The sequence below is a fragment of the Plasmodium chabaudi genome, assembly GCF_900002335.3.
Source record: "Plasmodium chabaudi chabaudi strain AS genome assembly, chromosome: 10".
In the NCBI taxonomy this organism is placed as follows: domain Eukaryota; phylum Apicomplexa; class Aconoidasida; order Haemosporida; family Plasmodiidae; genus Plasmodium; species Plasmodium chabaudi.
The window spans coordinates 1,562,738-1,577,083 of NC_030110.2; the positions used below are offsets into that span (position 1 = coordinate 1,562,738).

Here is a 14,346-nt window from a genome sequence, read left to right on the forward strand (position 1 = left end):
TGGTAAAATATGCAAAACAAAACATAAAAATATATTAGTCAAATGATATTTTTTGGTTTAAGGAAGAAAAAATAATTTTTATAGTGTTATATATATTGATGCATATCAATGCTACAATATATTAATTACACCCAATTTATTATATTTTCTCTATAATTTTTTAAGAAGAATTATATATGTATAAAGTCTAAATATATTATTAAATATATAATGAGGCTTTATTAAAAAAATTAATATGGAAATATCACCGTTAACTGTGATATTATAAACAAACACTTTTGTAAAATTATTTTTATTAAATTTATATTTTTTTGTATTCCTTAATATAATATATATATATATATATATATATATATATATTTAATATTATATATTATGTGATTACTTTCTCGTTATTACTCCTTATATGATAATTTATTATTATCATTTATTAATAAATAATAAAAAGAAAGTATCGTACTATAACATTATTTTTGTATTTTCCACTTAACATTATCTTACTTTAAGTAGAAGTATAGGAATACAATTTAGCGGAATCTGCAAAGGGGTACTATTTGTATTTACAAAATTACATAAGAGAAAAGATGAAATAAAATAATGCATAATGAAACAAGCCATAAACGATAATTACGAATGCATAATTGTCTTCAATATTCATAAAACAGATTAACAATTATAATAATTGTGATTTACAAAACATAGTACACACAGCATGCATGTATAGCAATTATGCACATATATTTTTCCGTGTGCTTATTTAAACGCTGGCAGTTTTTTAAGTACAAATTATAATAAAATATTTTATTGTATAATTCAATTATATTAAATGTGTTTTATATTTATGGATAATTAGTTCACTGGTAGCATATTAAATTTAAATTTACTTTATAAAAAATAAAGATGTAATTACATACATTGATTATATATGTATATTATTTAAAGTTAATGATAAACGATCAACTAAAAAATATATTTATACATATACTATAATTAAAATATAATATTTCCATAAGTTCAGCCCAAAATATTATTTATATATGTAAAATACAAATTATATTAATGTTAAAGCAAAAAAAAAATTTAATAAAATATAATAAATTGTAGTTATGCGAAATTTTTAATAAACTATATATCAAACAAAGAAAATTTATAAAAGATAAATGATTGAATTAAATTCGATAAAAATTTAAGAATATATTTTTAAATATATATTAAATAGTAAACTTTAATTTTTAATGATTTTGTATTTTTAATTAATTATTGTTTTTAATATAATATAATTTTTTTTGAAAAAATATAATATAAAATATTATATTATACACATATGCATATAATATAAAATATTATATTATACACATATGCATACAGTTAAAACAAATTTATATATGAGTTTAGGGTTTTATTTCATTTAATTTTTTATAATATTTCTTGATTTACTTAATTTTATTTAATATATATGGCAAATTGTTAAACGAAAAATATATTATTCATCGCGATTCCCATCTTTTACCCTCTATATGAAGTCTAATCTTGTAAGGCGTCAAATCGGAGCAAGCAATAAATATAAAAGCGGGTCGCATAATAAATCAAATAATTTAGCAAATTATATCATATTTGTAGTGATTGTAAACTTGAATCTATATCTTATAATAAAAGGCTAAAGAATTTTATGCAAAGCAAACTATCATAAATCAAATAAAAAGCATTTTGTGATAATAATTTAAAATAAGTATAATGTATGAAAACTGTTTGATTTTATTGATATATATTCCCCAATATTAAGATGTAAAACTCTATGTGGGTTATACGTTTATTTTTTTGAAACATATTTTATTTGGTTGATAAATGTAACATATTTCGGGTTCTAATATCTCGATTAAGTAAATTTTTTGGAAAAAATTCATTATCCATAAATATATGAAAAATATATAGAATGGATAAATATGTAAGATATTCCATTTTTATTGTGAATAAATAGAAATATTATAAATATCCAAATTTATATAGAGCATATACATTTTTGATATTGAAATAAATTTGATAAGTTGTTAAAAATTATATATTGCTTACAAATTCAACATATGCCTATTAATATCGTCGCTTTCTTTTTTAATGAAAAATTCGGATAAGTTAATGAGCAATTTGGCTATCTTCTCGTTTCTAATATTCTCTTCAAAAATATTGTCAGTTTAGAATGAACTTGCATTTTCTATTATAGTATTTGTATATGTTTGTTGATCAGTATTGTTGCAGCCATTTATATTTTTTGATGCTAAAACAATTATAGCTGTGTCTTGTGAAAATCAGCAATATAAAGATAACAAAATAGTATCATATAGCATTGGAAGCAATATATCACAAATTATGTATAAAGAGTGATAATAATGTATTAAATTTATTAATTATTTTTTATATACTAAAACAAAGTTTCAATCAAAGATTTGGAACTATTTGAATTCTATAACATCCTATTATACGAATGATAGTAAAAAATATATGTATATACTAGTTATTTTTTATTTTAACTTAATTTTATAACTTAAAAAATATTGTTAGGTGGTTGATACCATATCGTGATGGTGAATCTTAAGTTTAGTTTTCCGCCGCTCTATCTTCATGTTTCTTAAAATCTAAAATTTTGATAATTATTTTTCTTATGACATAAATTGTAACTACTTTTACTTATATATGGTATTGCAAATGTGCTGCATATTCTCTCATATGTTCTGTTGGATTTTTAGTTTCTTCAATTTCAGTGCACCTAATGAGTCCACTTTTTCATGATTTTCATTCGCACTATAACCAAAGTGGGTTATTTTCAATTCGGTTTAGACTTTTAATTTACAAAAAAAACAAATGCATTTATAAGCATTATCTTGGAAATCTATCCGTTATTTAAGTGTCTTTTTGCAAACTATTCCAATATTCCAAAAAGGGTGCATGTCTAGGTATAGCTATATTATATAAGCGTATTTCCTTGCGTATCATTATTTGAAATAAGCTTGGCTGAAGCAACATTGTCTAGAATAAGATTGCCTTGAGCATAGTTATTTGGAGTAATACAGTCTAAATGCTCTTTGTCTGGAATAATATAATCTATATGGTCTCGATATGGAATAAAATTACTTGAAGCAACTTTGTATGGTGTAACATTATTTGAGTAGTTTTGGACAGAGAAATTTTGGCTATAATCGATTTGGCTAGAGCAAAGTGTCTGAAACTGGCTCCATTATAATATAACCATTTTTCATATATATATATATATATATATATATATATATATATATATATATATATATAAGCATCTTTAAAACATTTTCGGAAGAAGCATCAGATGAATCAAGATCAGTTAAAGGGTTTTATTATTCACCTATATGAAGATGCTTAGAAGAAATAAAACAATTTTAATACAAAATCAATTCCTTTTTGGACTTTACAAACACAATATTAAAATGTATATTAGTATTTTTTAATTAAAATCTAGCAACTCGAAAAGCTGCGCAGGTATAATTAAAATTGAATCAAATCATTTTCTCTAATAAAGTATAAAAAGCAAATATTTATTTAAAAAATATATAAATCATCATTTAAACAACAAATTCGTATATTTTATCGAATTTTAGATTTTATACTTTTTTAATTAAATAAATTTATTACAAAGCAATGTGAATAACTGAAACTTTCATAAATAATGAATATAAAATGTTGTTATTCATAATCTCACTAATATTATAACATTTAAATTTAATAATTTTAATTATATTATATAAATTATTTTTTAATATATAGCATTATGGATGCATAGGTTTTATATTTTTATAATTAGTTAAACTGAATTTAAAAATTACAAAACACCCCATTACATATAGAATCACAGATATAGTTATATTTATATATAATAGGAAAAACTATGTTGCTTTTACCTAATTAGAAAATCAATCATTTAAAATAAAAATGTAAAAGTACGAAAATAATATAAAAATATATATTTTTTTTAACATAATTTTTATAGAAATCAATTTTAATATAATTAATTATGTATACTACATTAATAAATAAACGACCATAGCAATATATATAAATATTATATTAAAATATTTATTTTGCTATTTTTCCCATATATTTTACAAAATTTCTTTGATAGTGCATAGTTTTTTTTAATATAAAGAATGTCTATTATATTTTTAAATAATAAAACAATTAATTTAATTTGAGAAATGCAACTAATTATATATATTACTAATACTACTATAATAATTATATTTTTACCTTATCATAATAATAGTATGATAAAATTTATACTATGAGAATCAAGCATTCGTGATTTTTTATCACTTTTAATATAAATTTTACTAAATAATATTTTGTAGCAAAATTGTTAATTTTATAAAAATTATTTATTGGTAGCAATATTGATCCCAATGCTTTTTATAAATTAATGCAAATTATAAATTTCCTTTTAATAGTAAAACATGTATATATATAACTGAAAAAATATAAATAAATAAATAAAATATAAAAATAAAATAATGAAAATAAAGCTGTAAAATCAAAAAAAAATATATATGCGTACATAAATTAATTTTGTTTTTAATTCTAATATCCTTGATGCTGAATTGTTCATGTATTATGGGTTATTGTTTCGTTCACTAAATCTTCGTTTTGAGTTAGGGTTTGGGATATATTGTAATTTAATTTTTTATAATTTGATAATATTTTGGACCTATAAATGGTGATTAAATATATGCACTATCCCCGTATGTTTGATCCCGAAATGAAGTTCAAATATGTACCCCTAAATGAACATAACCATTAATATGAAAGGGGTCACATAGCATGCATTTCCGTAAAGTATAATATTTTCACCAAATTCGTTCGTATATATTAAATGTTGCAATATTATAACTTCACATTTTATATTTTATTGCTAATTTTTGGTTAATTATACATAAGAACCCTTATTATTTATTATATAAGACGTGTTAGTCAGGGGCTATATTGAATTATGAATAGTACAATATGCAATTCATTTCTTTATTTGATGAAACATTTTATTTAGTAAAATTTATGATTTCGATCATATATATTTTAATTTAAATCGTATTTTGGTAGCCGAACAGCATACTAATATTATATATGAAGCTACAAATTAGAATTAGATGTATTGGGAATAATTGTCTACAATATAATATACCTTCAGGTTAACATGCATATGCTTAATATTAATTAAACATATTACAATATATAATAGGTAATCATAAAATATCGATCGAGATTCGAAAATACAACGATGTCTATAAAATATGTTTTATGCATCGAACATTTTTAATAATACAATAAAAATATGCATAATAATCAAAAATTACATTATAGGTACATGTATATTATCCTTTTCACTTTCGATTATATATAGCATCATTTTATGCTAAGATTCTAAGTTCAAATAATAGAAATAGTTCAATATACTTGAATTTATTTACTGTAAAGCATAATATTAGATTAATCACTATTAATTTTTAAACTTCATAGTTTTGAGGTATAAATAAATTATATTTTAAAATTGTTAAAAGATAAAATATAAGTACATTAATAAATTTTCATATCATATTTTGTTCTAATAATGGTAAATAATATGATAGATAAAACTCGAGTTATTATTATATGTCTATACTTATAATCTAACAAAATATTATACCAATAACTAATATTGAAATGGTGTTTTATTGTGAAAAATTCATATAATTAAATATTAATATTAGTTTCATCGAAAAGACAAATAATAATTAATTTAATTTGAACTAATAATATTTTTATTATGCTATTATATATATACAAACTTGTAAATATATAATTTAAACATAATGTTTTTACGAAATAGTATATATGCTTTAAAATACTTGATTTAAAAACTATGAAACTCGGAAATATTACCCATTAATTTAAAGTATTTTATTAAGCGCATTAAATATTCCGTTGTAGTATACAGTGATATATCAGCAACATAATAATAGTAAGAACAATAGACAAACATATTCGATACGAACAAATATATGCATTTTTATTATTTAGAGAAATTATTATATATATTTTTTATGCATTTAAAATATAATATATTATTTATTCATTGTTATTATTTATATTAAAATAAAATATAAAATTGTGTTAGCCTATAACTACAGGTTTATAAATTTGTAGACCGTTTAAAATAATAGCAGCATATAATTTTATTATAATATACCTTCATAATATGAAATAAATTGTTTATATAAATTATTATTATTAAAAAATATATATAAAACATATTCATAATTAACATTAAACATTAGTATTTTATTTTACAGCAATAATAGAATTTTAAAATTTTGTAAACGGAAGTTATTTAAAACATGTTACTTGTGGAAATATTTTTTAATAAGAACAAAATTAATAAAAAATATATAGTTTAATTACCGTTGTTTCCTGTATCATTTTGATTGTAACAACACAATGTTTCACAAATAATATGAGGCTAAAAACACAACAAATAAAAATATATATCGAAAAGTTGCACACATAGATATGTTAAACATTAATTTATTTTTATTTCATATTATATAAAAAATATAGTTCTGTACATATTATTATGTATACATGAATAGATACATTTACTAATATGTTTATTGGTATGCAGGACGATTTAAATAAATGTGTCAAGAGCAATAAGAAAGTGAATGATGAACATGAAATAAACAATATAGATATAAATAATAATGAAAATATTAGATACAGAAGTCTTTCAGAATGTGTTGTAGAAGATAATTACACTTTAGGTTTTACTACGATTAAAGAACCTTTAGCTGATAAACAGTCTAAAGAATTAAAATTTTTTAATTGTTTTAATATATTTAAAATACCTAACAAAACTAACAATTCTTCAGATAACAATTAATATCTTCCTGAGGAAACATTGGAGTGTAAAGATTTTCTGCATGACTTGGTTGGAGATGATCAAGAAAATTTAGAATCTTTATTACGTATAAAAGAAAAAATTTTAAAAGAATCTTCAAATAGCAATGAATCTCTTTCTATGGTAGCATTGTTGAAGAAAGATGAAAATCGTGACTATTATGCAAAAAATCCAAAACCTTTAAAGCTTTTATTTGATTCAAAAAAAGCAATAAAGATACTACCTTCAAATGATAAACAAGTGAATAGCCTTCATATAATAATTATATTCAAGTGATATCAAGCTAAAAAACGAACAAAAGAACTCTCTTTAATTATCACTTAAACTATAATGCTTGGCATATGATACCTCCATACGAATGAATTATGTTGTTTTTTTCTGCATTTACGCGTTCGTACTTTAAGTTTATAATTTTATTAAGTAATTATTAAAATAAATGTAATATGTTTGAATAAAACGCTAATATTATATATATATATATATATATATATTTATTTATTTATTTATATGAATTTTTGCGTTATTTATACTTATTTATAGTATAAAATTTCCGAAAGGATATTCCGAAAATAATTAACAATTGAAACAATATTGGTATGTGTATATTAGTCGTAATATTTGTTAAGTATATTGTCTATGTTTTTAAGATATATGTGTTTATGTGCATATTTTTGCTATTTCTTAAAAACACAATTTTCCTTTATAAAAAATTTTATTTATTAATTATGCTTTATTAATATTTAAGCGATTGAAAAAATAAAATGAATATAAAGACATTGGAATATTATGAGATTAAAATTAAGGAATAGGGAATATAAAGCATATGTTTCAAAACGATGGTATGGCTTAGGGGTATATTGAATTATTATATGTCATAATATGTTCATTTTATGAACATTTTTATTTAACAAAACTTATTATTTTTATTCTACATATATGCTTAATTTAATACTATAATACCCCAATGTCATTCTGTAATGGTAGCAAAATAAAATAAATAATCCTTTGTCTTATATTATTTATATTTATGTTATATTTATTTATTTTATTAATGCATATGCAATTATTTTTTAAAGAGACACAGTTTTAGGTATGTTATTAAAAAGTTACATATATGTGTGCATAACATATATTGGCATTATATTCTTTAAATAACCATATAAAAAATTACTACATATAATGTAACATTTGTGTTGAGCCGTTCTAACATCTCATTAATTTCATTACTATGAATGGTATTAAGATCAAATGTCACATACAGCTAAAAATACATATCACGGTATATTTGCAATAAATAACAATTAATTTTTACCACAAAAGGCGCGAACAACATATATATATGTATTATATGGATAATATATTTTTTAATATTAATAATACATATTTTTCTTAAAATAAAAACATTTATGCTAACAAAAGGAAAAAAGCGAAAAAATGAAATGTTTTTTCAACATGAATTTGATGTTAAATCATTCTAAAGTAAAACGCGAGCATATATATGTTCTGGAATTGAATCTCAAATATTGACATTTTTTAATAAGTCCAATATATATGGCATATAAAAATAAAATGCTCCCAAAAGGAAAATTGATAACATAAACATATTTAAATGCCTCGAATTGTTCCCATCTTATTGATATGTTTAATTATATTAATTGTATCAATTAATTTTTACAGTGTATGGGACATACTTGAATTTTTGGTCTACTGTCATAATATGATATGAAAATAGATAATATCAATCAGAAACTACAATTAGTATACTTTTCTATACATGTTTGGATTATAACTATATATTGATGATTTTATAGTAGGTTCTGGTGTTGGTGATGATCTTGGAGTAGATTCTGGTGTTGATGGCTTACTTTTATTAGCTGATTACTGATGCTGGAACTGGTGGTTTTTTCATTGGAAGCTTTAAGGGTGTTCTTTTCTCATCCGATGATGATTTTTTTTTATTTTTTAAATGCATTACACCAAAAGTGGTACCAGCTGCTGCTAATGCTAATGTTCCAATTAATGTAGCTAAAAATGCAACTTTGTTATTTTTAATTTTGGTGGCAAGAGAATTTCCATTTGCTGGTTTAGCTTCAACATAATTATTAGATCCTGGGACTAAAACATTTATGGCCAATAAAAAGGCAATAAAATATAATGCTTTTGTTAATTTCATTTTCGTAAAATTAAGTAAAAAAATTATAATATAAGAATTTTAATAACAGCAAAAAATATAATAAATATATAAAGCGAATTAAGTAATTATAAAAATTTATTATAACAATAAGATAAAAAATAAAGTACAATAAATAATATTAAGATAATTATATTTAAAGTTTTTAATAATTAAAAAATATTTTTTAAAATATAAAAAAATTATGGTATTTATACTATATAGATTTTTTTAATTATAAACTTAAATAATAATCTATAATACATATTTTTTTGTGAAGTCGTGATATAAAAAATATATCCTTAATACAAATTTTGTTAGTTTTATTAGTTTTTTTATTATTTTTTATCTTAATTGGCTTTATATTTTATTGCATCGATTGAATTTAATTGCATATTATTGACAATATCTTTATATATTATTGGATACATGCTAAAGATATTATTACAGTGCATTATTAATTGCTAAAATTTATAGGTTTTTTACAATAGTTTTTATCGGGACGATTTTATAATATTTTAAAGCTAATAAAGTTATTATTAAAATTATAATATTAGTGAATATTGGGTATTTTTTCGATAACAATATAAAAATTTAAAGATAGAAATAATTAAGAAAAGCGACGCTGTATATAAAAAAAGTATGTTATATTTTTTTTTAATATATATAGCAACAATTTTAAATATTCTATTATATAAATTATTGTTATTAGACCTTTCCCTACATTAAATAAGAAAACATAAATTTAATAAGGCATTTTTTTAAAATACTACCACTTGCACTGTTATTAAAAAATTAATTTATAACTAGCTACTAAATACTATTATACATAATGTACATATAATGTACATAATATTAAAATTTTTGAAAATATTCCAATTCATTATCTTAGTTTTGAAAACATTTAATTCATAAATATATCTCATGAAATTTATAGTGATAATAAATGATTAATATAATAACATAACATTATTATAATGATATAGTATATATAATAAATTAAACAAATAAGATAAAAAAATGAATTATAATAGTTAAAAGGTTGTGGTTTTCCTTTTTAAATAATAATAATTATTATCGTTTATATATATACATATATATTATGGTATGTTTAATAGTTTTATAAAATTAATATGAGGAGCATTTTACAATAATATGTAAAAATACGTAAATAATATAAAGAAAAACTATTAGCAAACGAACAAATAAGCAAATACATACACAATTAATATATAAATAAATACAACACTTTCTGCAAATAGTCATCATTACTATATTAAATAAATATGAATGCATTATAAGATTTGTGCATGTTGTGATTTCGGATATATAATTTAGGGTTTTTTATTTGAGTATATACCATGACTTTGTTTTGGCTAGTTTTTTAGTAGTAATAATATTGATTGTATATGCAATATTATTATATCCATGCATAATAAAATAATGGGCATGCTCGATTCTTATGAATTGTATTAAATAATTATAAAGACATGCTTTTTTTTACAAATTAATTTAACATTAATAAATATTTACCACTTACATCAAAAACATAAAAGTTGCTGACAATATAATTATTATTTTCACCACGCACCCATAAATTATTTTTATTTTTATAAACATGGTATATATAAGTTTTCACATTAAATAATGAATATTTAAAAATAGCGAATAATTGCTTGTACTTTATTAGATAACAAAAATGTTTTGAACGATATATTTTTTTGCAGACACCTTATTTGGTTTGCAAAAACTGTAATATTGATTGTGTGGAACGAAAAAACAATGAGAATATATAAAGGTTAGGGTTTCGTTTGGGGGAACCCATATTTTGGGTCAAGATTCGGTACTATGAAATCTATGTTTTGGGTTATATTTTTATTATTGTTTAGAATTTTATAATATTTATTGGCCTTTGAATACTAATTAAATATATACACCACCACCGTATGCTTGATCCCGAAATGAATTTCAAATATGTACCCCTAAATGAGCATAGCCATTAATATGAAAGAGGTTGGGTAGCATATATTTTCGTAGTGTACAATATTTTCATCAAATTCGTCTGTATATATTAAATGTGGTAATATTATAACTTTACACTTTATATTGTATGGTTAATTGTTGGCTAGCTATATATAAGAGCTCTTATTATTTATTATATAAAACTTTCTAGTCAGGGGCTATGTTGAATTATCCATATCATGATATATAATGCATTCCTTTATTTTATGAAACATTTTATTTAGTAAAACTTATAATTGGTGTCACATTTACTTTAATTTAAATTATATTACGACAGCTGAACTGTAATAGCAGCATTATATATGAGGGAGTATGAATTATAAGATGATTAATTTGGAGCAATTGTCTACATGATAACATACCTTCAGGTTGATGGGGATGTTTTTTATATTGATCGAGATTCGGCAATATAACGATATCTATAAAATCATATTAGGCACATAACATTTTTAAATTTTATAGTTTTGAGACATAAATAAATTATATTTTAAAATAGTTAAAAAATATAATATATGTATATTAATAAAATTTCATATCATATTTGGTTCAAATAATTATAAATAATATGATAGATATAATTCGAGTTATTATTATATACATATAATATAACAAAATATGTTATTAATAACTAATATTGAAATGTTATTTTATTGTGGAAACTTCATATAATTAAATATTAACATGAATTTTATCTAAAAGGCATATAACAATAATTTTTTTGAACTAATAATATTTATATTATGTTATCATATGTATAAAGATTCATAAATTTATCTTTTAAATATATTATACTTTAAAACAATGGAATACAGAAACTTTATACATTGTTATAAAATATTCCTCTTGAGTCATTAATTGCTCATTGTAGTATACAATTCTATATCATCAATAATAATAATAATGGATTAGTATACTACTAAATACGAAAAATATACTATGTTTATTTGATACATTACATGGATATAAATTCATTATATATATTATTAAAGCTGTGATACAATTAAAATTCTATGCATACAATATCAAATGAAATATTATAGCATTTATTTAAGTAATCTTTAATGTGGTAATATTAGAATCAACATTGTAAAGCAAGATAACATTAATTTTATTAATGATTTTATAGGGTTCATTAAAAATACAGTTATATTATTATAGAAATAAATATAATATTATTACAAACAATGCAATATATAATATATGTTTAGGTTATAAGTATAAATGTGCACTTAAAATGGTAACCCATGTTAGATTGCGTCTCAAATTAATTTATCATTCCAACCAAAGTATGAATACAATTTTAAAATTAGATTGTGCGGAAACAATTATATTTATTTGCTTTAATGTTTAAGATATCTTTTTTAATCATTTATATATTAAATAGATAATAAGAATGAAAAGAATAATATACAGTATATATATACTAACTATTACCCCAAAGCTAATTTATACCCATGATTTTGTAAGTGTAATAGCTCAATTAACCTAATTTATATATTATGACTTTTTAATTTTAAAAAATAAATAAGATATGCACTAAAAATTATTCATTAATTACATTTATATGTAAAGAAATGTTAGTGCATAAGCAAAGTTATTACATATTCTAAAGTGAATAATTAATTAAGATAAGTAAACGTATTATATGCTATTTATTTAGAAAATGGAATAATATTAAATTTAAACATAAATGCGTTTTTGATTTATTAGAAATAATATAAAAATTTGTAATATTCCATATTGAATGATAACGTACATCAATACATGGCATTCAAATAATGAGATACAAATACATTTTAAACATTTATAGTAATAATACATTTCCAATTCTTTATATTTTTATAATAATATAAAATTGGTGATATTTTTACTATAAATCTAGATAATGCATAGTTCTCTATATGCAAGCGTATAATAATTAGGATACATGTTTTATTTAAACTCATTGAAAGGTTAAACAAAATTATACAAGGAAGATGGTCCGAATATTATTAATAATAGCGATATTTCGTATATGATAAAAATGTTTCAAAAAAATCACAAAATAAGGATACTTATCTGAATTGCAATAAAAGTTAATATAAATTTTATTTCATTATATTATTGTATATTATTTTAAATTATTATTATTGAGAATAATATTAACATTCCGTTTAACTACTGACAATTTCAAATAGAAAAGCATGTAATTGTATATATTATTTTGGTATAGTATATAAGTTTTATATAAAAATGATATTATGACAATCTACAGTTTAAAAACAAAATTCCATTGCACTGGACCCCAATGGAGTGGTAAATAACTTTATTTTAAAATAAAACATGCCTATCCCTTATTTTATTGTTTTTGATTTGTCTACAAATCATATTAAATTTTATTTCAATCATTTTTTCATTAGTACACATTTTTATTAATTTTTATAAATATTTTCTTAGTGTGAGTCATTTCTTGTAGCTGATCAGTTTTTTAATGGTGAAAACACTGATTTGGAGAGAATTAACGAAGAATCAGGATTCTATGAATATTGTCCTCGAAATAAACCATGCCAAAATAATATGCAAGGTATTGTTGCTTTGAGCACGTATTTATTTATGCAATTAAATGCATATAATAATAACGAACATGGTGAATATTTTTTGATGTGGCTAAGCGATAAATTATTTAAGATACACACCAAAGACAAAAAAAAAGGCAAATCAAAAAATTACTTTAAATGAGGCTTACAACAAATACTTAAAGAAACATATTCATATTTTTGAATATTGGAATCTTTTAGGTAATATAAATGGTTTGAAAGAAGCTAATCTTAGGCACATGAACGAATTTTATAAGTTACTTAATCATATATATAAAACAATTGCATATCATAAATTTAATTATACCAAATCTACGAATCTTCTTCAGAATTCTACCAATAGTTTTAATCAATATATGCTCCTTTATCAAAATGTTTCTGAATGTGATTCATATCTTCATTTATTGGATAATTTTAAAAAAAATATGATAAATTTAGAACTATTATTAAGAATTCTGATTCAAAATTAGAAAGTTCTCTTCAAACACTTACAACGATAGAAAATACCGATTCATATTTTGTGGAAGGTTTTAAAAATTTCGACTTCAGTGATCGAAAGTGTCAATCAAAATATGATGATAGCATACTCGAAAAATGGGAGAAAACCAAAGCTCGAAGGAAGCAAAAAGATA

At 20.9% G+C, this 14,346-nt stretch overlaps 1 protein-coding gene and 1 pseudogene across 1 annotated transcript, besides 1 other annotated feature; one reads left to right on the plus strand and one right to left on the minus strand.

Annotated features, from left to right (window-relative positions):
* Nucleotides 1–6,664: 6,664 nt before the first annotated feature.
* Nucleotides 6,665–7,222, plus strand: PCHAS_1040951 (annotated as a pseudogene).
* Nucleotides 6,665–7,222: a sequence feature (fam-c protein, pseudogene).
* Nucleotides 7,223–8,816: 1,594 nt separating this feature from the next.
* PCHAS_1041000 (early transcribed membrane protein) lies at nt 8,817–9,119 on the minus strand (the record flags this gene model as incomplete). Its single annotated transcript, XM_016798481.1, has 1 exon — nt 8,817–9,119. One exon carries the CDS (start codon nt 9,117–9,119, stop codon nt 8,817–8,819), a length of 303 nt encoding a protein of 100 aa, XP_016655683.1.
* Between the last annotated feature and the right edge of the window lie 5,227 nt (nt 9,120–14,346).